Source organism: Hemiscyllium ocellatum, chromosome 21 (assembly GCF_020745735.1).
Source record: "Hemiscyllium ocellatum isolate sHemOce1 chromosome 21, sHemOce1.pat.X.cur, whole genome shotgun sequence".
NCBI lineage: Eukaryota > Metazoa > Chordata > Chondrichthyes > Orectolobiformes > Hemiscylliidae > Hemiscyllium > Hemiscyllium ocellatum.
Window position 1 is genome coordinate 37,778,168 of NC_083421.1, and position 27,471 is coordinate 37,805,638.

Here is a 27,471-nt window from a genome sequence, read left to right on the forward strand (position 1 = left end):
GTACAAGTCATGCTGTTGTCCCTTTCAGAATGAAATGGAAGATATTCTGGGACATCTGTAGCTGAATTTACAGTTAGTGCTGTTGTTCTCCTACATAACCACTGATGTCCAAGTCATAGGACAAAAGCCTCGAGATTTCGGTTTCAGAAGAGAAAAAGAACAGGGATTGGAATCATGAGATTTAATCACAAATATATCCTACAGACATGTACCATAAAAAAACTCAACTGATCTACCACCACAAAGGGATGGATCTTTGTTCAAGCCTACTTAAGAGCTGTTAGTTCAATTACATTTTTATCTGCCTTTGGATAACATTCAGAATTGGCATAAATGCAATAAAAATCTTTTGATAAAATGTTTGCTAATTTCCATCAATAATTACTTCCTTGTTCTCAATCCCTTCTCCCAACTTCCCCGCATTATTTTATTAAGAGTTATATTTTTCAGCACCACAAAATTCCTTGAACTGCACACCCAGTCCAACACTGGCATCTCTAAATCATTCCTTGAACTGGGTTGGTTTATGCCACACTGTTCCCTGCAACCCTACTTTAAAATCACTTCATTCAAGCAAACTAATGCTGACTGAGTCGTTCTCTCTTCCCCCATCCATCCACAGAAAAGAATAAATGAACCATCTTCCACTGAATTAACCCCACCCAAAGCTCAAGCAATTAAATTAGCTCATGACAGGAAGGAAGGCAAACGCCCATGTTAAACAAATACTTCCTTCTTGTTGGATGTCAATTTATTTCACAGGTCATGCCAATAAGTCATCGGACTGCTCTGATGGCTCCACATTTCCCAAATGCACAGCTGTGCTCTTGCTAGTGTACAAAGCTGCAAATGTGGATGAGCCAATATTAGTCATATTCCTACTCGAGACAAGTTTCCTGTGACATGGCGGTAATGAGTCAAAATGTTCACAGCTCAGTCAGATTTCCAATTGAAGCAAAGTCTCTCATATTACCCATACAGAAATCAGAGCAGAAATACAGACTTCTTTGAGAACGTAATATAAACTGGAGTATTTCAAAAGATGCTAAGGTTATAATGCCAAATGGGGTCAGTTCAGCTGGCTGGACAGCTGATTTGTAATGTGAGTGATGCCAACAATGTGGGCTCAGTTCCTGCACCGGCAGGGGTTACCATGAAGGACTCTCCTTCTCAGCCTCTCCCTGCCTGAGGCAAGGTGACCCTCAGGTCAAACCATCACCAGTTGTCTTTAATAAAACAGCAGCCCTATGGTCCAACAAGACAATGGTGACTTGACTATAATATGGTCTACAAATAGCAGTGCAGGCCCAAAACCTCAAATCTCACACACAGTCCACTTACACTTATTCCTTCATTATTAGCTGGTCTAGAACATTAAGTTAGGATGTCATTCACAAAAAAATGTGCTAGTAAATGCCATACTAATCCACCTGAGGCAACAGTGCTAAAAACTGAGCCACTGTGCCAAAAAACTGGCCCATGCCCCTCTCAGCCCTTCCTATTCACATACCCACCCCGTGGCTCAACACTTCAACTCCTCCTCGCACTCCACCAAGGACATGCCTCCATCACCAGACCATAGCAACACAACGGCTGGAGGAAGAGCGCCTCATCTTCCACCTAGGAACCCTCCAACCACAAGCAATGAACTCAGATTTCTCCAGTTTCCTCATTTCCCCTCCTTCCACCTTGTCTCAGTCCCAACCCTCGAACTCAGCACCACCTTCCTAACCTGCAATCTTCTTCCTGACCTCTCTGTCCCCACCCCCATTCCAGCCTATCACCACCGCCTTCCACCTATCACATTTCCAATGCCCCTCCCCCAAGTCCCTCCTCCCTACCTTTTATCTTAGCCCGCTTGGCACACTCTCCTCATTCCTGAAGGAGGGCTCGTGCTCAAAACGTCGATTCTTCTGCTCCTTGGATGCTGCCTGACCTGCTGCACTTTTCCAGCAACACATTTTCAGCTCTGATCTCCAGCATCTGCAGTCCTCACTTTCTCCTATTCATATACCCATCCAAAGGTGGGTATATTAAAGGTGATGCCTTTTAAATGCTGTATTTGTACCAGCCTCCACCACTTCCTCTGGCATTCCACACATGCACTACCCTCTCTGTCTGAGGAAGTTACCCTTCAGATTCATCTTAAACCTTTCCCCTCTCACCGTAAACCTATGCCCTCTAGTTCTGGACTCCCTCATCCCAGAGAAGAGACTTCGTCTATGTATCCTATCAATGTTCCTCATGATTTTATAAACCTCTATAAAGGTCACCCTTCAACCTCAGACACTCCAAGGAAAACAGCCCTAGCCTATTCAAGCTCTCCCTCCAACTCTAGTACAATCCTCCTAAAATCTGTTCTGAACACTTTCAAGTTTCACAATGTCCTTTCTATAGAAGGGAGACCAGGATTGAATGTTCAAGAATGAACAATAGGGAAACAAATATCTTTCTCCCTCAGCTCCTATCTGATTTACCAGAGATCTAGAATCATTCTTTAGCTTCAAGGTGGTGGTTAAACAGCTGCTGCTGTTTAATATGGTAGTTCAAAGTTCAACTAGCAGCGAAAAGGCGGAACAAAAGGCTTAAAACAAGTTTAATCTTCAAACTAATTCCAAGTATTTATTCTCAATCATTTTTTGGAGTGATGGTCATGGTAAGGACGAACAAACCACGCTGCTCATTTTAAGTAGACTGACATTTGAGGAAAAGATTCACCATTCAAGTTACTAACCCTAACCCAGACCTCAGCACGGCATCTTGACATCCCCAAGGCAAGGCAAGGCTTCAAACAGCACCATATTTGGAAGCTGTGCAACATTAGGCCAGTTTCTACTTTAAAATTTTCCACTGTATGGATTCCAGTGCATTAGAGATTTATAAAGTTGCAGAGTTTTACTCAAGAGAATTAACCCAGAATACAATGGACTATTTCAGGATTAGGATTCCTTAACTGTTCAATTTCAAAAGAAATTCACATCACGAGAGCTTCCCATTTTCAGATCATTTACAATGTTTCTCAATGACCTTTAATTCTATCTAAAGGACCTAACTAATGGATCACCAGTTTAATCTCAAAAAATACAGGTACCACACTCCAACAGGTACCACACTCCAACAGGTACCACACTCCAACAGGTACCACACTCCAACAGGTACCACACTCCAACAGGTACCACACTCCAACAGGTACCACACTCCAACAGGTACCACACTCCAACAGGTACCACACTCCAACAGGTACCACACTCCAACAGGTACCACACTCCAACAGGTACCACACTCCAACAGGTACCACACTCCAACAGGTACCACACTCCAACAGGTACCACACTCCAACAGGTACCACACTCCAACAGGTACCACACTCCAACAGGTACCACACTCCAACAGGTACCACACTCCAACAGGTACCACACTCCAACAGGTACCACACTCCAACAGGTACCACACTCCAACAGGTACCACACTCCAACAGGTACCACACTCCAACGACTATACCCTACTATCTTTATTTGCTTACATACAGGACCGAAATAACAATTGCAATGTTTCCAGAAACAAACTTGCGTCCCAAGACACTATCGTTGGTAAACCTGTAGCCCTACCCTAGAATTTCCAGGTCAGTGCTACCAGGAACACAAACATAAGAGGCACATTGTTTACCAAAATCCTTCAACGCTTTAGTTTGTTTAGCTAAACGGATATCGAATGAGAGAAAAACAAACAAAAAAAATGGAGGAAAAGAATCTGTTATCCAATTGGCTGTGGAAAGGCAGGGACCATAATTGGCAGTATTGTGTGGTCAATGACAGATATTTAGGGACCAGACAATTAAATGAACTCATGACATTTCCAGGAATACAAGAATTTGATATTCAATTAGATTGCAACCCTAGCAACTGTACTTACCAGATTTTGTTGGGAACCCAAATGAGATGAAACTACTTTGTACTCCACTCCCCCCACACCCCCCCGCCCCACCATGGGAAATTACTATGTGAAAATAACTGAAGCAAAATTTCATTCCCAAATACCTAGGGTTTTTTAAAAAAAGTTTCACACAACATTTTCCCATTTGGTCATTTAATCCTTCATCTGTTCCAAAATGCCTTCATGAGCAGCCCAGATTTAAAAAGGCATTGAAAGGCAGGTGTCCGAAATACACACCACATAAATCGATACACCATTATTAAGACTTTAACTGCTTTAAATAGAAACTTCCACAGGTTAAAGCCGAACAAAGTTGATGGTAATTCTGAGTTCTTCTGTTGTCATACAAGACTTTTTTTTAAGAAAGCTATTTTCCAAACAAGATGAGGAATGCATGCATCTTAAAATGTATTTAAGATTGAATAATATGGTGAGGAATGCAGTTATAAAACTACATGCGGTCTGACATGAAGTAGAGCAAGACATGTCACAGGGGACAAAACTGGGTATCTGCAGCAGTACAAGATCCAGCCCAGTATCTAACTGCTCTACCTGGTTGTTAAGGGACCTCCTGGAACCCTCAGCCTCTGCAGAACCCTTCCCCCAGTTAATCAGCCCAGAGTGTAGGGAGTCTCTAGTCCCTTCTCTCAAAATTCATTTCGCAGCTTCTGGAATACCTTTTCGCACATGCACCCATGCAGACATGCGCAAAGAGGGAGACTTTAACTCTCAGCCTGGCTGGTGCCAAGTAAGGTGAATAGATTTTCACTTGGTAAATCTCCAGCTGAACCTCAGACTTACAGCTTCAGTGCAATTAAACTCAAGCCTTGCCAAGTGAATCACTTCAGTCCATCCATTAGGAATCAATCGTCAATGACAGTATTGAATATCAGGATTGCAAAGAGGTAATTTACAAAAGTAACTTAGATCATGTGGTAAACTCTTGATCAATTCCTTTACTCAACAGAGTGTCATTTCTACATATTTGTCATTTACTCTTGGGAAAACCAGTATTGATGGAACAGGCAACTTTAAATATAGCATGAAATATTGAATATGAAACTAAACTGATAGGAACCTTGAAAATGGCTACACTGCAACTAACTTGATTTCAGCTAACATTTTTATCAAATAACTGAAATTTATTTCACCAAGAATTTGATGTTCAATTAATAAATCACAAACAGCAAGAAGTCACAATAAGTTGTGTCTATAGTTAACCACCTTAAGAGATATACAAACACCTCCAAACCAAATATCAAGAGATTGTAAAAACTATTGACAAGAGTGCACTTGGTCATAAAATCACGTGCATTGCATTGAACAAAACTCACGGAATGTGAGAAATTAAAGTTGCCATAAAGAGCCAGTCAATCTGAAAATCAAATACATTGAAACATTTGGAAAACCAATATGTGCTTCATACACTGCAGATGACAGAAACTTAGATTGTAATAACATTAAACATTAGATTGTTGCATTCTGTATATCCAGTATCCTTTTAGAATTACGTCAGACTGTAAGAACCAAGATGGAAGAGTGTGGAGACTGGTAATTTGGAACAACTGAGAAGAGAAACAGGATTCAGTTTGACAATTCAAACCATGTTTCTTTCTTGATTCAAAAGATTCATAAATATCACCTTGTGATAAATTAGACATTAGATGTAATATTCCAATAAGCATGGATAGGACAAATAGACGTCTTTTCCCTGGGGTGGGGGAGTCCAGAACTAGAAGGCATAGGTTTAGGGTGAGAGGGGAAAAGATATAAAAGAGACGTAAAAGGCAACATTTTCTTGCAGATGGTGGAATGAGCTGCCAGAGGAAGTGGTGGAGGCTAGTACAATTGCAACATTTAAAAGACATCTGGATGGTTGTATGCATAGGAAGGGTTTGGAGGGATATGGGTTGGGAGCTGGCAGATGGGACTAGATTGTGTTTGAATATCTGGTCGACATGGACGAGTTGGACCAAAGGGTCTGTTTCTGTGCTGTACATCTCTATGACCAAGTAGTGAAATGCAAGCTCAATGCCAGCATGCAAGTTAAAGTTTAGAGACTAACAGAACTTAAACTCATCTTAACTGAATATTATTTTTGGTACTTTAACACTGAAATGAATGAAGCCACATGAAGGGTCGGGGAAAGAGGTGTGGATTGGAAAACAAAATGAGCGCTCCATACACCATTTGCAGGATTGATGCTGCAGTATCCATCAGGTACAAGTGGGCAGAATGGTAACTGACACTAAACAGATGTAAATGTTTCCCATTTTGTAAAGCTAATGCTCAAGTTAACAGTCCTTCATTCAAAACTTGTAGTAAAAACACAACATGCTGGTCATCTGTGTAAACACTGAAACATTCAACACAATCTCAAACTAGAATAAATAAAAATGAAGGGTGGAGAAATAACTGCAATCAGGAGTGGGGGGGGGGGGGGGGGGGAAAAGAGAGAAAGGGGTTCAGGAGCTGAAAGAATTCATTGACATCATTACATCCTTTTGACCTCAGACCCTCCAACAGTTGAAGTGCAGGAAAGACAGCAGCCAATCTGCTAACTGCAGGTCACCACATATGGCAAGAAAATGAATGGCACCATTTGTCTCAAAATGCTGGTCACAAAACAGTATTGATCAAGACAGAGGAATTTCCAAAAATAATGCACAGGCTCTTTATCACTGAGGCACTGAACTTGGTTAACATCTCACCCAGAAGGCAGGGTTGTTAAAGTGGCAGGTCAGATGGAGACCAGTCCAATTCACCTCCCACACTTTTACCTTCACCCCTTCCTTACCCTCACTCTCCACCCCATCAGTCTCAGCAAAGGATGATCCTTTTGAATGCAATTCTGCCCACTTCCTGCAGGTTACCACCACCAAATCTGAGGGTGGGGGGGGGGGGGGGTGTGTGGTGGTGATGGTGGGAAGGGGGGGGGGGGAAAAGAGAGGGGGGAGAGTCAGCAATATGTATCCAAAGTTATTTGCTATGCCATACAAAAAACGATTGTACCATTTTGTCCAAGTAATGGGTTTCTCATATCACCTTAACCATGAAGGACACAATTTTGCTGAGTACTGTTAAAACTTAAAGCTATGCTCCTGTGCCCATGCAGGAAGGAAACACATGATATGGAACCACAATTCAAGCCCATGTCAATTCCTGTTATTTTTCGTTTCATGGCAAGATGAAGAACAAAGTGAGAGCAATCAAATACTTCCTGTAAAACATCAACTGTTCTTCACAAACTCCTTCTACCATTATCAGATTATCAGCTTCAAGACTGGTTAATGCTATTGAACTGAGAAAAATGAGTCAGTCAGGATTAAGTTAAAAATAACCCAACACCAGGTTATAGTCCAACAGGTTTATTTGGAAGTACCTGTACAAGGTTTCAGAGTGCTGCTTCTTCCACAGGTAGCTCTAAAAGCTTGTACTTCCAAATAAACCCTTTGGACTATAACCTGGTGTGAGATTTTTAATTTTGTCTACCCCAGTCCAACACCAGCACCTCCAGTCAGGATACACATTTACAGAAGGGCTTTTGTGGTGCAGTGCTCACGTTCCTACTCCTCAGTCTGGGCTTCAAGACCCATCTGCTTCCTAGGGACACCAGAAAATCACAGAACAGGTTGATGTAAACTCTTTACCCCTTTACACAACAACCTGAACACTACATAATACAACACTTTATTTTCACAGGATATGGGTGACAGGCTGGGTCATCCTTGATTGCCTGTTGCTATTTGCCCTCAAGGCAGTGAAGGTGAGGTGCCTCATGATGCAGGATACTCTTCAACCAAAGGCAAGGAACTTTAAACCATTGAGGTTGGACTAAATACACTCAAGCGTCACCCTGCTAGAGAAACCAACTACTGTAGAATGCCAGTCAATCAAGATTTGGAGTTTTACCACAAAATATGTGTCAAATAAATTCACAAACATAAGCCAGTAAAACAAAACTCCAACACGAGAGGGACACCTAGTTCAATTTTCCAATCTTTTGGTTTTAGAGTAGAGTAGAGTAGCTTTTATTTTGACCATAGAGTCAGAGACGTACAGCACGGAAACAGACCCTTCGGTCCAACCCGGCCATGCCGACCAGATATCCCAACCCAAACTAGTCCCACCTACCAGCAACTGGCCTATATCCCTCCAAACCCTTCCTATTCATATACCCATCCAAATGCCTCTTAAATGTTGCAATTGTACCAACTTCCACCACTTCCTCTGCCAGCTCATTCCATACCTGTACCACCCTGTGCGTGAAAAAGTTTCCCCTTAGGACTCTTTTATATCTTTCTCCTCTCACCTTAAACCTATGCCCTCTCGTTCTGGACTCCCCACCCCAGGGAAAATACTTTGTCTATTTACCCTATCCATGCCCCTCAATTTCGTTAACCTCTATAAGGTCACCCCTCAGCCTCCGACGCTCCAGGGAAAACAGCCCCAGCCTGTTCAGCCTCTCCCTATGGCTCAAATCCTCGAACCCCGGCAACATCCTTGTAAATCTTTACTGAACCCTTTCACGTTTCACAACTTGTGGGCAGTACGGTGGCACAGTGGTTAGCACTGCTGCCTCACAGCGCCAGAGACCCGGGTATAATTCCCACCTCAGGCGACTGGCTGTGTGGAGTTTGCACATTTTCCCCGTGTCTGCGTGGGTTTCCTCCGGTTGCTCCGGTTTCCTCCCACAGTCCAAAAATGTGGATGTTAGGTGAATTGGCCATGCTAAATTGCCCATAGAGTGGGGTGAATGTGGGGGAATGGGTCTGGGTGGGCTGCTCTTCGGCGGGTCGGTGTGGACATGTTGGGCTGAAGGGCCTGTTTCCACACTAAGTAATCCGATCTAATCTAAAAAAAAATTTTTTCGACAGGAAGGAGACCAGAATTGCACACAATATTCCAACAGTGGCCTAACCAATGTCCAGTACAGCCACATGATGTCCCAACTCCTGTACTCAATGCTCTGACCAATAAAGGAAAGCATATCAAACGCCTCCTTCACTATCCTATCTACTTGCAATTCCACTTTCAAGGAGCTATGAACCTGCTCTCCAAGGTCTCTTTGTTCAGCAACACTTCCTAGGACCTTACCATTAGTGTATAAGTCCTGCTAAGATTTGCTTTCCCAAAATGCAGCATCTTCAACTGATACAGTAAAAACGAGACAGCGTTCTTCCAAGACTGAGGGTGCTACATGGACAGCACAAACTACACAATCGTACATGGCACAAAGTGCATAAGAAGTGTAAAACACAAGTTACAGAGTAATAGAAGAATGATAAATAATAGACATTTTTTGAGCAGCAATTCAAAGTTGTGCAAAGAATTTGAGATGGGAAAGGGTCCGATCATACTGTGTTAAGGAACTGGTCAAGGACTCAGAACTGCTATTTAGAACATCCCGCTTTGGTACTTTCCGACTCCAAACACAAATATTAAGAATCCACTTATTTTCCAGCCTCAAAATGTAGAGCTAAAGCCACGGGTTCACAAGATAAAGTGCAGCTCACAAGGAGTTAAATATGCAGTTTGCTAGGTTCAGATTTTGTGACTGTTAATGCTATTTGCTTATTCACTAGTAACAGATAAATTAGGTTTTAGAGGCAAATAATAACCAGCAGTTCATGAAGGAAACAGTGGTATCCGATCCCCATTAGTAAAAGGATGGGCTCAGAGTTCCTGGAACAGCTTGGTACATGTACTGAATCTGCAACAATCTCTGCTGCAGTAGCTGCCAGTTTTACATAACTTCAATAAGGGACTTGTTTTGCAGAAAATTTGTATTATCTCTCTCAGCTGATCAAAATACCATAAAATCCACACAAATCTTAATCTAATCTGCTTTTGGAATCCTTACCATGTGGAAAGAGGCCATTCGGCCCATCAAGTCCACACTAGCCCTCCAAAAGAGCATCCCACCCAGACTCATCCGACTACATTATCCCTGTAACCTGCATGTTCCATGGCTAATCTGTTTAGCCTGCACATCCCTGGACACTATGGGGCAATTTAACATGGCCAATCCACCTAACCTGCATACCTTTGGACTGTGGGAGGAAACCAGAGCACCTGGAGGAAACGCACGAAGGCACAGGGAGAATGTCTGTGCAAACTCCGCATAGATAGTCACCAGAGGGTGAAATCAAATCCAGGTCCATGGCATTGGGAGGCAGCAGTGCTAACCACTGAGCCACTGGCACGGTCCCTCATACTGAAAAATTGGAGGAGACTTGACTTGATGCGAGATGTTAATCCAGCACACTAGCTACTCAACAAACAGCAGCATTGCAAATCTAGAAACATCCAACATCCACCTTTGCAAAGACAACAACTGATGAGTCACCTTGCCAGCAATGAGATCTTAGTATGTATAAACAGCTGCCATTTTTGGTCACATTCACTGCAACTGAAAAGTCAGAAATTGTATCAGTTATGGACATCGAGATGCACAAAAAATGGTAAACTGTTTAAATGCAATCTTGAACTGAATCGCTTCTGAAGTTGAACCTTTTGCCATCTGTTACAAGTGACTAGTTAGAAGAGTAAGGTCATGAGCTGATCAACTCAGTCAGTCAAAAGGAAGTCTAGCAATAATTCGCTCAAAGTCCTCCAAAATGACATCTTGAAAATGGATAAATTCAAGAGGATTTGAGTTTGTTTTCGAGCCAAGCATGGAGAAGGCCTTGCTACATTCTGTTGGGACAAATTGTAGAACAGTTTTCAAAAGTAGGAAGGGGAATGGGAATGGGGAGTCATTAAAGATTTCAACAACTTCCTAGTTCAGAACATAAATTGTGTATTTGAGGCCCTGATCCAGAGTTTATTCCGATGAGGAATGACTGTGCACAAATTTATATTCCATATTTAGGAAACTGCAATCAGTAAAATATCAGTGAAATTCCAACAGAGGCAACCAAAAACACTTGCCAAGTTATGAGGAAAATTGGCATAGAGCAACAGTATTCGGACATTACTTCCTTTTCATATGGGAAATGATAGTATGGGGTAACGTAACTGGATGAAACTAACGTTCTGGCAGATATGTTCAGGTCCCAGCAGGTAGCTGATGAAATTTAAATTTCATTAATGATCCTGGAACATAAAGTTAACTTCAGAGTCTCAGTAATGGCAAACATCATCTGTTGCTGTAAAAACCCATTTGGTTTATGAAAGGTGTCTTAGTCTGGGTAAGAATGTCATTTAGGGAAAGGAATCCTTACTTGACCTGGCCAAGAGTCCAGAGCCCACAAAAATGTGATTCGGAATTACACACTAACAAGGCTGAGCAAGCCAGTTTCTTTAAGGACAATTAAAGATGGTAGCATTTGGCAGCTTACCCTGCAATGTTCATATCGTAAAGAAAGAAAATATACACATTATAAAGAGGTTGTTAGAAACTGGCATTGCTTTCTCGGCCTGAAGTAATACAAAAAGACAATAAGCTAAAGACTTGACTTGCTTGAATACAATTTGCTGTTCTGTGTGTAAGAATCACTGGCTGAATCAATAAAATAGTGGCATCAAGTTCTCTATTTTTACAAAATTGTGTCAAGTTAAATAATACTGGACAGGTTATGCACAACTTCAACCTAACTGCATATTTGTTAACAAACTCTTAATTGTATGAGAACAAAACACAACCTACCAGACTAACTCGGGTAGTGGGTGGCACAGTGGCTAGCATTGCTGCCTCACAGCGCCAGGGACCCAGATTCAATTCCTGCCTCAGGTGACTGTGTGGAGTTTGCACATTCTCCCCATGTCTGCGTGGCTTTCCTCTGGGTGCTCCGGTTTCCTCCCACAGTCCAAAAATGTGCAGGTTAGGTGAATTGGCCATGCTAAATTGCCCATAGTGTTGGGTGAAGGGGTAAATGTAGGGGAATGGGTTTGGGTGGGTTGTGCTTCGATGGGTTGGTGTGGGCTTGTTGGGCCGAAGGGCCTGTTTCCAAACTGTAAGTAATCTGAAAAAAAAACTCATCTGCCAAATGCTGTTGCATGACAATCGTCAGATATTGTGGCATGAATCAAACAATGGAAAGTTCAAAACTGTCTTGCATTCCAATACCATTGAATCTTTTTGATAAAATACTACCGCAGTTGAAAGAGAATGTAGGGGAATGGGTCTGGGTGGGTTACGCTTCGGCGGGTAGGTGTGGATTTGTTGGGCCAAAGGGCCTGTTTCCACACTAAGTAATCTAATGACATTCGAAGTTGAAGGTGTGCGTTGAAAGCTAGCAAGCGCACACACACATCCGCATAAACACCAACATTCCTCTAGTTACCTTCAGTTCTGACGAAGGGTCACTGTATCTGAAATGTTAGCTCTGATTTCTCTCCATAGATGCTATCAGACCAACTAAGCTTTTCTAGCAATTTCTGTTTTGTTTCCGATTTCCAGCTTTCGCAGTTCTTTCGATTTTATTTTTTGGAATTTGATTCCACAGTCAATATCTTAAAAAAAATCAAAGAACTGCAGATTCCTGAAAATCGGAAACAAAAACTGAAATTGCTGGGGAAACTCAGCAGGTCTTGCATCGTCTGTGGAAAGAAAGCAGAGTTAACATTCAAAGTGAACTCCAGTTCTGAAGAAGGGTCACTGGACCTGAAATGTAAACTCTGCTTTCTCTCCACAGATGCTACCAGACCTGCTGAGTTTCCCCCAGCAATTTCTGTTCTTGTCAGAGATGATGCCTGTTGCACCCTGCACCTTGGCTATTTTTGAACTAAATCTATGGTTTCAATCCAACTGGATGATACTCTACTGTTACGACACGCTGGTAAACCCTTGTACTAATTAAACCAAGCACACACAAGATTACCTTGTTTCATAATCTGTTAAAGTACGAGTGACAGAGCTACCCAAATTCCATTATTTAAAGAAATACCAATTTTAACTCTAAAAGTGAACATTAAACAACTATTTACAACTCTAAGTCTCCTTTCTCTTAAAGGGTTGTTATCTACCTACATTGTATAACAATATCCTGATCCAATAAAAGCCCCTATTAAATTTACAGCAACTTAATTTTCAAAAACAGGCAGTGACTTTCATCTCCAGTGTCAGTCTTGTAGATTTCCCTGGGTCATCTTCTGTCTTCTGCTACAAAAGATGTTTCATATGAAAAAGGCACCTTTGACAGAGAGCGCGGTGAATAGCAATCTTTGAATGGCAGTTGGTGCTTTCTCTGACTAACTGTCCAAAATAGCTGCTTTTTTAAATACCCCAAACATCAGATCATTGTTGAGATGTTGTCAAAACAGTAAAATTCAAATTCAATTGGGTTACAGTATCATGGGTATAACTTAAACTTGTTAAATTTGAACTGCTGTAAAAATAACGGAGGTATCTAGGTTACTGCCAGATGTTGCTTGTTTCAGCGAATTTGAATTTTACTGTTTTGACAACATCTCACCAATGATTTGATGTTTGGGGTATTTAAAAAAGCAGCTATTTTGGACAGTTAGCCAGAGAAAGCACCAAGTGCCATTCAAAGACTGCTATTCACCACACTCTCTGTCAAAGGTACCTTTTTCATATGACGGTAACTAGAGGGATGTTGGTGTTTATGCGGGTGTGCTGGGGTGAGAGAGAGGGGGTGAGAGAGAGGTGGGGTGAGTGAGAGAGAGGTGGGGTGAGTGAGAGAGAGAGGGAGGGGGGGTGAGTGAGAGAGAGAGAGAGGGTGAGTAAGGGGGGGGTGAGTGAGTGAGTGAGTGAGTGAGTGAGTGTGTGTGAGAGAGAGAGAGAAGTGAGTGTGTGTGAGTGAGAGAGAGGTGTGTGCGAGAGGTGAGTGAGTGAGAGTGTGTGAGAGAGAGAGAGATGCGTGCATGAGAGTGTTGTTTGGGGGGGGGGGGGGGGGGGGGTGCAGGGAGTACACTTTCGTTGAAGATAGAGTGCAGAGAGAAGTGCAGGTCAACAAAGGTGTGGAAAACAAGTCTGTCCAGGAGAATTGTTGAATATATGCCGTATAGCATTTTTACAATTTTTGCAATCTGATCAGAAACCTCAGTGCCAAAACCTCTCATCCGTTAGGAAGCTTTGAGTGTGCAAATTGACTTGGCCGACATGGAGGAACAAAATATCCCAACATCCCGTTTGTTAGCAAAGGCCTGGCACCCAGGGCAGACCTATGCTTCATCAACCCATGGATGACAACAATGGCTGAGGCCACACAGGAAACAGACCAGGAGAAATAAGGAACCAAATCAGTCTTCTCCTTTTAAAACGTGGTCCATTTAATAGGAAGGAGTACAAATAAAAAGCAATGGGACCACACTATCCCTTCAAATTGAACAAATAAATTGAAGATAGCTAAACAGGTTGTAGGTCCCACATTAAAAGGAAGAATGTGAACATTTTCATGCAGAAAGTACAGAAATGAATAACTAGAATGGTTCCAGGAATGAGAAACCCTAGTTATGAGAATTGACTGAAGAATCCAGACTGTTCTCCTGGGGGAGAAGTAAATGAGCAGAGATCAGACTACAGTTTTCAAAACTGTGCACGGACTGGACAAAGTAGATAGAAAGGAGCTGCTTCCATTTGTAGAAGAGAGAGAGAGAGAGAGAGAGAGAAAAATCAAAGGAGCATGGATTTAAAATGATGTGCAAATGGTGATGCCTGTGAGATGAAGAGATGTGAGAAAAAGCTTTTTCTCATTCAGCCAGTAGGGAGGGTATAGAATGTGATGGCCCTGGAAATGAGGATTGAGCCATTCAAGAGGAGGTTGGATGGTTTTATGGAAGAAATGATGTGTAGGGATATGCGGAAGAGAGAAGAGTTTGGCATTAGATAGTAGAACTATTTCAAGCACGTGGGACTGAAGGGCCTTCTTCTGCACCCTCGTAGTTCTGTTGAAATTGAAGTTTAGTTCCTTTTCACTGTTTGAAAATGGCATTAGCCTTCCATCTTTGTTGAGAAACGTAACAGGCCAATTCAGACCAAACTTGCTTTCAACAATTGACAAATGGCTCTTCCCAGGGAGTCTCCATAAATAATTGCAGAACTAGAGCTTCCAAAAAAAATCAACACAAGCTGAATTAATAACCTCCAATTGGAAAAACCTCAGCTTACTTTTCACACTAATTGGGCCAGGTTTACACTGTGGAGCAAGCATTTGGGATGGTGAGTCGGGGATTAATCCAGGGTCAGATGATGTGCTTGGGCAGAGTGCAATAACTGTTCACAATGTTGTTGAAAGGCCACTGAATAAAAAACCAGACTGCCTCAGAGCCAAGGAGGCAGATGCTTTCAGTTATCTCAGTATTAGCAGACTCGAGATGTGTTTTCTCAGGTGGCCTTTCTTCTGTGGCTACTGCTTCTCGGAGTCCAGTGCACTCCTTGGAGTCAGTGGCTACTTCAAGGTCTTTTAATTTTTTAAGTGCCAATTTTTTTCTGACAGTTTACACACCATTACATTTTTTCAAAAAAAAACTTTACTAGCAGCTTATATTCAATTTCCAGATGTCAAATACTGACAAGCAAAACATTCCACACAGTCAAAGGCAAATGCCTGGACTTTCTTTTAAAAAAAAAATGCATTTCTAGTGCCTATTCGAATGGGAAAATATTTGTCCTAAGTTTCCAAGCATGCCCATCAGTCAACGAAGGTAAACTTGCCAAGGAATTGTTTGAAATACTAAATCTTTCATTCCTTAGCTTCCCATACCTCGAGATGGCCTATGGTCATCAAAGACACTATATAAAACACAAGTCTCGCTTTTTGAAGTTCAACACGAGCACAATGCTTTAAAATGGTTTCATGCACAACATCTGGGGCTGCACGGTGGCGCAGTGGTTAGCACTGCTGCCTCACAGCACCAGGGACCGAGTTCAATTCCCACCTCGGGTAACTGTCTATGTGGAGTTTGCATATTCTCCCAGTGTCTCGGTTTCCTCCCACAGTCCAAAGGTGTGCAGATTAAGTGAATTGGCCATGCTAAACTGCCAGTGGTGTTAGGTGAAGGGGTAAATGCAAGGGAATGGGTCTGGGTGGGGTGCTCTTCAGAGGGTGGGTGTGGACTTGTTGGGCCGAAGGGCCTGTTTCCAACTGTAAGTAATCTAATGTCAAAATTGCAGCAAACGGTGACTATTCCCCAGTGCAGTAATAGAATAAAAAAAATGTCATCTGCAACCCAGTTCAGTCCTGTTCCACCACGCCTCCTGCCCACAATGATCTCAGAAAGATGCAGCTCATTCATCTCCTGCTAATGACGTGGCCTGGAACCCAGGAAAGTCTTTCTGCAACCACAGTCAGATTGAAGTCAGTGCAGTGCGAAACAACTGAATACTCTGACAGGAAGGCAAAGAGTACTCATTTGGTATACAGTACAAAACATTAGAGGGAGAAAGGTTTAGTCAAGTTGTGTGATTACTACAAGCTGTTGCTCTTTGCTATTCACCTACTTTCTGATGAAAAATCACTGCTTCACAATCTGCTCTTTCAGGCAGTACTCAGAGCATCAGTACTGTGCTTCTTGAAAACTCCCAGTCTGCTACCACACAAATGCCATTCTGGTGACAAGGCAGTTAGTTGGATGAACATTGTGTCTTACTCCGGAAACCACATTTACTTGGTTTTGGAGGGTGCTGTACATCTGTAAGTTATTGAGAAGCATGGGCTTCTGTCCTCTACCAATTATATCATGAACGGATGTCTGAGGGATAGGAACAAGCTACAATGTTTAACTGTTGCAGTGATGTTGTTGTTGGAAGGCAAGTACCAGACAAAAGTTGAGAGAAACAACCGTCTTTTAACATAGTACCATGAGATGCTCAAAACCATGGATTGAATAGGAAGGGGAGGCAAGGATCTCAAAACTGATTTCGCAAAAGGATAGCACTTCTGAATTCAGCACCTATTCATGACTTTTGGGTCAGAATCAGACATGGGATCTGAAACAATAATCTTCTGGCTAACTTGATTGAAGTAACAAAGAGGATTGATTAGGGCAAAGTGGTAGATATGGACTTCAGTAAGGTGTTCGACAAGGATCCCCATGGGAGACTGGTGAGCAAGGTTAGATCTCATGGAATACAAGGAGAACTCACCATTTGGATACAGAAGTGGCTCAAAGGTAGAAGACAGAGGGTGGTGGTGGTGGTGGTGGTGGAGGGCTGTCTTTCAAACTGGAGGCCTGTGACCAGTGGAGTGCCACAAAGATCGGTGCTGGGTTCTCTACTTTTTGTCATTTACATAAAATGATTTGGATGCCAGCATAAGAGGTACAGTTAGTAAGTTTGCAGATGACACCAAAATTGGAGGTGTAGTGGAGGGTTACCTCAAATTACAACAGGATCTGGATCAGATGGGCCAATGGGCTGAGAAGTGGCAGTTGGAGTTTAATTCAGATAAATGCATTTTGGGAAAGCAAATCTTAGCAGGACTTATACACTTAATGGTAAGGTCCTAATTGTTTCTAATAAGTATATCAATTCTTTACTTGGAATATGGAGTTCTGTTTAACATCCCACATTCTTTAAAAAAAACTAATATGTTTTTATACTTAAACATTCACACCCTGCCAGCACAAATTAATTACAACACCTGAAGAAAACATGTATATTAAATTTCCGAAAATAAAAGGAGAACGATTTCCCCATAAAGTTATATTAATCCCTCCACCAATAACATTGGGATATTGATTTTCAGACATTAAGAACTAGAAGAATAACATGGAAGAATGGGGTTGATGACGTTCAGGTTACTCTAACATAATATTGTAAAGCAGATTCAGTGGGCTTTATGGCTTACTCTTGTGTAGATTTGTCATCACCTTTGATTAAACTAGATAACTACAGTACATAACTTCCTTTATTTTCCACTTAACATTACAAAGGACCGTAATGCTAACATTTAACTTTATTTATTTATTTTTCTACTTATACCATGAACAACGGTAATGCTTTATTTCTAACTTTGTTTCTCTGTGTAATGACTTGTACCTAAGGTGGTGCTGTACATGGTGACATGGTACACTTTTCACTGTACTCATGTACTTGAGTACCTGTGAGAATGCAGCTTTAATCAAATACATCCCAACACTCTACACAGGTACGCCAACTCAAATTAGCTCCCCCCCACCCCCCCCCCCGCCGCCCCCTCAGACAATCGATCATTAGCACAAAAAAGACCAAAACACACAGTTGTGGATTAAAGGATGGCAGGTGACACGTGACATTAAACAAGATTTCATGGATGCTGTTCCCTGCTTATTTGTTTACATTTACCTCATGAATATCTGACTAGATTATGTGAGGAATGATGTCAATTCTGTACTAGTGGATTCCTGTCAGAATATAGGATATTTAAAAGGGCCATGTTACAACATTAGCATTATTTTATCCAGATTGTATATTTCACCCAATTAGGTGTAACATTGGGCATTAAGAGGGTACACACCATCATTCAAAATATTGTACTGGACATAAAATGTGTCACTTCTCTTTCAAATATCAGAATAATACGTTACAGAGCTTCCTCCCAGCCACAAAATTATATTATCTTGCAACCCCAAATTCAATTTTAGTTCTTCACCCCTGCCCAACTCTCCTCTATTTTAGTGCAAGTAGCTCATCGACCCTCCTTCCTGAAGATTTGAAATTTACAGGTGCTCAAGTCAAAAAAAAAGCAATGTTGCATTTTACTTGCCTTTCTTTGAAGAAGTTGAGGCTGCGGTCCACCATTTTCTTCAACCTCATACCGGATCTTATTGAAGAGAGCTAATGGATACTGCTCCTCATAGAACTGGAAAAACTCATCCAGAATCTTGCCAGTCCTTTCTGAAAAAGAAGAGTGATACAAAACTGAGTACAGTTGGAAACAATTTAATTCTCCCACATATACATATCGCAACAATGACTGCAAATGAAAAATCTGTTCATTTATAACTTTAAGGCAGTTGAGAACTTGAAATATTTCAAAATACCTCATTTTCATTAGAAATAATTTTACACCAAAATAGAAATTTCTGTTGAAGAGAAAAATGGTGGAGCTCTTAAATGTTACACACTGCCATTGTTCAAACTGAAATTCTCTTCATTTCCCTTTGTCACCACCCTGAATATTATGGGCCATGCGTGGGCAAGTTGTTGGAGGGAATCCTGAGGGAGAGGATATACACGTATTTGGAATGGCAAGGGCCGATTAGGGATAGTCAACATGGCTTTGAGCGTGGGAAATCCTGTCTCAAACTTGATTGGGTTTTTTTGAAGTAACAGAAAATTAATGAGGGCAGAGCAGTAGATGTGATCTATGTGGACTTCAGTAAGGCGTTCAACAAGATTCCTCATGGGAGACTGGATAGCAAAGCTAGATCTCATGGAATACAGGGAGAACTACCTGAACAAGTTGACAAAAAAAACTCATAGGTTTTGAGAATATGATTGACCTGGATAATAAACATTCAAGCCCAAAACATTGTGCAATTGAGGGGGTAAATTTTAAGAAACAGCTTGGAAGTACTATATACGTGATGTAGAGTGAAATTTATAATTAGTGAAAATACACAGACCTTACTTCAATCTAAAATAAGAATTAACATTGGTAGAGAAACTCAGCAGGTCTGGCAGCAACTATAGAGAGAAAGTGGAGTTTTCTCCCGTATCTGCAGTTTGCGGTTTTATTTTGATTCAGGTCTGAATTCAGGTTTGGAGGAATGCAGGGTGCACTTTTGAGCAGGCTCAATCCTTAAAGTGTGCATGACAGTCACATGGAACTCAGGTACAGGATAAAAATAGTTCTAATATCACGTCAGAGACAATGAAGTTGTGAAACTGCAAACAATTTGCAAACTTTCTAAGTGGAATGGTGATAGTTTTTCCATACTTGTGATCAAGAGTAAATTGTTCCCAGTTCCTTTACAGTTTAACAGTGCTCAAGAAAAACTGTCTGATCCTTAGTGTCACTATCTTCAAATGGGGGTCAGTTTAGCTCAGTTGGCTGGATGGTTGGTTGCAACGCAGTAACGATGCCAACAGCATAGGTTCAATTCCCATCATGAGCTGAGGTTCCCATGAAGAACTCTCCTTCTTAATTCCTCCATCCGCCTGAGCTATAGTGGCCCTTAGATTAAATCATAACCAGTGGCCTCTCTAATGAGACAGCAGCCCAATGGGCTGGTAAGACTACGGTGACTTGACTGTCTAATTAGATATTGCACACATCAGTGCACATCCCACAGCCACCTCTTTGTAACACCCAGCAAACTGGAGAAATGGCACTGATGAACTGTTGACTCAGCATTTTTGTGCAACGCGAGAAAAATAAACAGTTGAAAGAAAGTTTGGATTTGGACGCAAACCAGTCAAATCTCTTTTTAAAAAAAATACTTTCAAAGAAAACAAAACTGAACATGATTTGTAGCCTTTTAGTGGCTCAGTCAATAAAGATGGCCAATTTTCTTTTTTTTAAAGAAAAAATCCTCAAGACAATCCCCTTCAGTGTATTTTTAGTACAGAACAGCACTTCCACTTTGTCTAACTGGCAAACTTCAATGCCATGAGATCAACAATCAAATTGGTGAATAAACAGCTAGTAATTTTCTAATACACTCCTTCAGTTTTATCCTACAATAGGGTTTCATCAACACAAGGACAGTATAAACAAGGCTGCAAGTTGAATTCAAGACAGTCATTCTCATGCAGGCACAGCATTCCAGGTGTTGGCCCTTTAATGAAGTTGATTGAACAACAGTCCCATTTTCCTGGGTCCTGTACAGGAATGTTCTAGAACTGTAACGGAGCACAAATGCAGCCTTTGTTACTACTTGGTCATATGTATGATGCTGTTTACAGTTACACCAATCTGACAAGTTCAGTCATATTATACCAATGTAATTTGAACACCTTCCTAGTTCCCATCCGCTTAACAGGCATGTGGACGCCATCTCCAGGAAATTAAGAGGTTGGATAACAAACCAATGTCAAATATTGTAACAAGATCTGATGATTACCATTCAATATGCATAATGGGATATTGGGTGATTAAGTTACAAGCCATCTTTTAATTCAAATCTTCTAATGAAGTGAGAAACTTGAACCAAAATGAGAGAAACAAGAGATTCAGTTACTGCTCTTAATCACAGCCCTTTTTTTCTTGCTCCATGTGAAATCTAGAATAGCTCTATTTTCAGAAAGCTTTTGATTTTATTTTTAATGGTGAGATACAGCAGAACACCAGGTGACAAGTGAAAATAAAATAAAAATCACTGGAGAGGAAAAGTAGATACCATGTACTGCATTATGGTTGAGATTAATGCAATTGTCTTCTCTGGTTGTGGATCAATAAACATTTCACCATTTTTCATACAACTTATAACACACAAAAGATCATTCAGTCCATTTTACCGATACTGGCCATTACACAGGGCTATCCAAACAGTCCTACAACCCAGCAATTTATTATTTTCCAAATATTTACAATTCCCTTATCAATGTTGCTTTATTAATAACTTTGTTACAAAATTGTCTGGAGACTGTTCCCCTCTGAACTCTTCTCTGCAGTTTGCAATAATACATTTGGCAGGGGTTGTGGCTAAAAAGCTGTGGGGATATTAGGACAGACTAAAACTTATTCATTGCCAACTTTTCAGAGAATTCATGGCTGCACAGCAAATAAATTATGTTGAAAATTTAATTTAAGTCTTTATGCACAAAAGATGAATTAATGTATACAGTAATCATTCAAAATGACAATGTAGGAGTTGCAAGAAATATAGTTGTAAAAAAAAGTTAGATTTTCAGTTCCCCCAAAACAGAACTCATTAACTGATGGTTTGGTTCCTCTGCTATATAGAGGCAGCTTTATACAAAACTGCTCATCTATTCTCTATTCACTAGTCGAGAACACAGAGTGGAAATTGATGTCACCTCAGAGACTGTGTGACAGAGACAATACAGCAACCTGATTCAAACCAGATCACGTGACTGAAGGTGAATGGAACATTGACGTAGATGGCTAAAAGTCTATTAAAATCTTTCAAATGCTCCTTCTGTTAAAAGGAAACATTAAGTTACATGAAAAGCAAAATAACCATCTGGACTTTTCTTCAAATTTGATATACATGAGCTGGATCATGACGTTGACTGTACATTAGAACGATAAACCTGAAATATACCTCCAGTTGCACTAATATTGAAGACGGCATTTGTTTTTGGAAGCAAATGCTGGGAACTAACAAGTTAAACTTGACCAGAATGGAAAGGAAGATAACCAATTGCCAGAGAAGTGAAAATGCGAAGAGAACAATGCTGCAATTCACTGTTCTGACAATCTCACCAGCTCGTCGTTTCATTTTGTTCTTTCACAACAAGCATTTTTGTGCTGCATGCTAAGCAGTTTGGCAGATCAATCAGGTGATGTGCACTGACCTTGCAGCATCCTTTGTGTGGCATATTTTAGACCATGACATGCACAAACTAAAGAAGAAACGGCCCTCTCTGGCTATCTTGGAACTTGGCATTCCGGCATCTCAGTCATTGTGCAAAAAAACCCCCCACAAACTTTAGTTCAGAGCTTACAATGTAGTCAAAACATATGAAGTTTATCAATGCATGATTTGCAACAAATGCAGGATGAACAATCTTACTTTATAGTGACATGTAACAGACAGTCATAAGATATTAGGGTGGCAAATGCAAAAGGATATATTTAAATAAAAACAGAAAATGTTGGAGAAAACCTCAGCCAGATACACTGGACTGACTTCAGCGCAGTCTTCCAAAGCAATCTGAGGAATGGTTAACAAATGCATGTTTATATTTAAAAATAAACATATGAATTGGAGCCTTGTTGACTGTCACCACCCATTTTCAAAACACGCCATCAATATATCCTCTTGTAAGTTTTTTTGACTTTATTTTCATGACTAACTTTGCCTCAGCAGTCGCTAACATGGGTGTCAGCAGTCAGAAGAAATGGCAAGGAATTAATTTCCTTGGCTTCTTTAGGCATTCCACATCTCAAATGGAGGTGAAAAATAAAAAAGGTCTTCTGAAAGTTCTGTTTTATGTCCTGAGTAAAGTGTGTACTTTTGTTCTTGTGAGCATGTGAGTGTACAAAACAAGAGATATTGTGCTTTTAATTACAAGTGCACAAAGGACTACAAATACTAGTGCATAACCGTATTATTGTATTTTGCATTGGTGTTTTCAAATCATTGATTGAATTGAAAGGCAAATAGAGGAGAAAAGATTATCTTTTTCCACCGTAGCAGTGACTTCCCCTCGAATTCTAAAAATCTGAATCAAGATGACTTCATTTATTTAATGCAGCCTGATAATTTATTTGCTTATTAAGCTTTTTCTTCCTAGAAAGCCCTGCCAAAATGTTATAGCTGCGAAAGGTTTCTGATCCTAGTTAGTGAAGCAGTAATTCTCACAGTCTCTGCCAAGATGAGTAAAGTCTGGAATACTTCTGTGCTCCAAGTATTTACTCATTTCATTTCAGAAAATATTAGCCCAGAGAATTCTGACACACTCCTTTAAACAAATTATAGAAGCATCCTTCTGGCCAGGCCTCTGTTGCTGTGACAACTGCAAAGGATCAACTTTGGAGCACTCGTGACAGGCAATTGCAAAGCACCAGGCAGCAGTAAACTACAATGGCAACTAGAACTGGGTATTCTGGCTTGCGACAAGGACCTTTCCCAAGTCTAAATTCCCTGCATATTCTAGAAAACAAAGAAGATATAATGGTGTTAGGGTGTATTCCAGGATGTTTTGAAAGGGGCTAACGAGGAAGCAACAAGTACACCCAGAGTCTTATTAGGGAACAAGTGAAGGAATGGTGATATAGTTCTTAGTCAGGGTGGTGTGTAACTTGGAGCAGAATTTGCAGGTGATGGTGTTCCTATGCATCTGCAGACCTTGCCCTTCAGGTGGTAAAGGTGGTATACAAATGACAAGATCAAAACACACAACTCTGAGATCAAAATGCCCTGTCCTCTGCAGAGAATAGTCCAATCTACTGCTATTCATCTGAAGGTTGGCAGATTGTAGCTCAGTCCTGTTTTACCAATATTTAATTTACAAATTTACTTCCAATAGAGATTACTGTAAAATTATTAGGAATGGATTCCTTGACTGACACTCCCTTCCTCAACTCTAGGTTTTGCAGCCTATGCTGTCACAAATCAGATAAATCAGCACAGATCAGGATTAAACCTTTCCCTTCCCTTATGGCTCAGCAATAAAAAAAGTGGTTGAGGTCAATCCAAAACTAGAGTCTTAAATCCAAACAAAAGAAACTACAAAGATGTGAGACAAATTGGCTATTCTAGACTGGAAACCAAGTTAAAAATAATGACAGTAGGTAGGCAATGGCTCACAAAACTACATTGCTTTGAGCCACAAACACTCAGCAGGAACAACAGTCCAACTATCGCTGCCATTAGATATTAAAGGTAGCATTAGATCAAAGAAACAGGTTAATAAACTTACCCCCAAAAAGATAACATTGAGGATTGGGAGCATTTTAGAATTCAAAAGGACTAATAAGCTCATGGAGAAAATAAAAGACGTAAGTAGGGAAAACACAAAACGTGCTGTCAGAGCTTATGCAAAATAGAAATCAGCGAAGTTAAATATGGATTCATTACATATTCGTGTCTCCATTTGTAATGAGGAACAAGGGAATGAAGAGAAACTAAACAAACATTTTGCCTTCATTGCAGACAATATAAAGATTGCCTAGAAATACCAAAGGAACTACCAAAAGTAGGGAATGGAGGAGAATTATTAACAGGTGGTACTGGAGAAATTAATAGGACTGAATGTTGATAAATCATTTTGAGCCTGATGATTTAGATCCTGGAAGCAATAAACTATAGAATAGTGGGTGCAACAACTTCCAGAACTGTAGAAGTTCTGGAATGGTTTGTACAGATTGGAAGGTAACAAATGTCACCCTACTATTTAAGAAAGGAGCAAGATAGAAAACAGGGAACTGCAGACCTTTCAGCCTAACATCAGTTTCAAACATTTTCCCTACTATTCTGAAAATAAAAATTTAATGGTAAGATTGGATAGAGTCAATATTGGTCTATGAAAGGGAAATGATGCTGGACAAACTGGAAGGGTTTTTTTTGAGCATGTAGAAAGCAAAACAGGTAAAGGGAAAAACATCAGTGTAAGACAGCATATAGCACATTGACTATTTAACCAATTCTCAGCCTGAGAACAGATGGAATAAACTGGAGAGAAGTTTTAAATGTGCCTTAGGAGGAGGAAACAAAGATTAATAGAGAGATAGCTATGTCTAAGGAGGGAGTGACAGATCATAGGGACTCGTCAGCTGAAGGCACACAGTCAGACCAGAGAAAAACAAACAGGGGGATACTGAAGGGAGGATAATTGGAGGATTGCAGATGTGAGAGTTTAGTGCCAGAGGAGATTAAAGAAATACGAAGTAGAAAGACCATGGAGAAATCTGAAAGTGAGGATAAGCATTTCTTTTAAAAACAGACACTTGGCCTAATCAAGGATCAATATCGGTAAGGAATGCGGAGTGGTTAGGACTTTGTGTCTTAAGGACACTGGCAGATTTTTGGATGCCCCAACATTCCTGGGATATACAACGTGGGAGGCTAGTTACGAAAGTTTGGAAGTGTCAAATTAAGGGGAACAATAAAAAGGGATACAGAATGCTTCCTTGAGATTTATCATCGGAGCATCATCACAATAAGGATGGGATACCATCACCAATTATTCATGGCAACTGGCAGTTAAGTACTTGAAGAATTAAGTATAGATTCAACTTGGCCACTAGTAGAGAATATCAAACCACCGCTATGGCACTTGTTTTCATACTTACCTATCTGCATGTATGTATGCTACTAACAACTACTACAGCTCTTTTCTTAGTACAGCTTGGTCATACACAAATGCTGCTCCAAAGCTGGAGGCAATAACACAATACTTTGCACATGCAAAACCTGGCATTACAATGGTTCACATCTGACAGCCTCACTTCCAATTTCAAAGTGACCCACAAACTATCTATTCCTTCTCATTCACGGTATGTTGAACCTAACTGAAATCTTGTCAAAAGCTTTCATTGTACCATTTATTAAAAATGTTGAACCAGTATAAGCAAAATTTGCATCAGCTTCAAATGGTTTGAATTTCTCTGAATGCAATTAATCATTAAATATGGCTTAAATAGAGAAAACCAAACTCTGAGTTTGAGGACTGGTAAATCCTCCTTCCTGACTTCTTCATGGAGTGCATTATGTCAAAGAATACAGTCACAATTCACATTTCATTTTGGGTTCTGTATAACTATTTATCCTTTTCTGAGATATGGAATTTTAAACACAGAAGGACATTTACAAACAAACATTTCTCAGTCTGGTTGGTTGATTTTTCTGAAAGCAAGCTCATTAACTGGAATCAATGCTTTTACTGTTTGCGTCTTCAGGGCATAGGGAAAAAAATTCATGCGGTTTTCCAAATATGATCAGAAAACTATGCCTCACTACTCGACTAATACTGCTGCAGAGCATGAATTGGAGTTTTGGATACTCCGATTTTAAACTATATTTCAAATAACATCTTTAAAACAAAAATCTGAACCATCTTTGAGCACCTCAAAAAAGGTAGGAGAGGAATCTTCTAAACTTCAAGTTTTGGAGATTACCCAGTTGGCAACATGGCAGTAGAGAAGGGAATGAAAGCTGTATGCAGCCATTTGTAACCAATATGGTCTAGGCAGGCTAGATCAAATCACCCTTTTTTTTCCCCCACTTCAGTTTTTACATATTAACTGAAAACCAAATCAAGTTGTTTGCAATCTAGTGCACAACAGCAAATATTAGGCCAATCGGATAATTTCACACAAGCTATTTCTGTACATTTTAACTGGTGATTATGTTTAAAAAGAGTACTCAATCCCTTATTCATTACCAATCTAACTTAGGCCTTCCTACGTCCCAGCATAGGCTAGCAAAAGCCACTGCATAGGGAGGGGAGGCTACATGGAGGGTCAGTAAGATTTACACACACTGAAAGAAGAGGGGACCATTAGATATACTGAAGTCAGCTCCTAAGCAACATAGAGAAATGAGAGTTAGTGTTTTGCCAGCAATACACCTTTGAAGGTGACAGACCTGAAACATTAATACTGGTTTCTCTCGCCACACAAGCTGCATGACTTGCTGTGCATTTCTGCTACGTCTTACTTCAGATTTCTAGCATCATAGTACTTAACTTGCATTGTGCTCCATTCTGACAGTCAGGAATAGGAAAGTTTGTAGAATGCGAGGTAATTCTATTGACTCAAGATTCTGAGGGAGCTTTGCAGAGTAAATGCCCAACCTTGTAGGTAATAATAAAAGTAGGGGCCAGGATTTACAAATAAGAAGTCTCCCATTTACTTTGGAAATGAGCAGATAAGTCTTCCTTCAGGAGGATCTTCAGTCTTCAGAATTCTCTTCTGCACTGAAACGTGGGCTGAAATTACTGAATTTATTCAGTGTGGAGCTGGACAGACTTTTAATTGACAAAAGGAGTTAAGGATTATGGGGGACAAGCAAGAA

General features: G+C 40.6%; 1 protein-coding gene across 1 annotated transcript in view; it reads right to left on the reverse strand.

Moving 5' to 3' along the window:
* The window catches only part of LOC132825826 (protein Niban 2-like), a 188,263-nt gene that overhangs the window by 84,159 nt on the left and 76,633 nt on the right, over positions 1–27,471 (reverse strand). Inside the window, exon 2 of the mRNA XM_060841342.1 lies at positions 18,588–18,718. Coding sequence (XP_060697325.1) covers positions 18,588–18,718 — 131 coding nt within the window. The remainder of the gene's footprint in view (positions 1–18,587; positions 18,719–27,471) is intronic.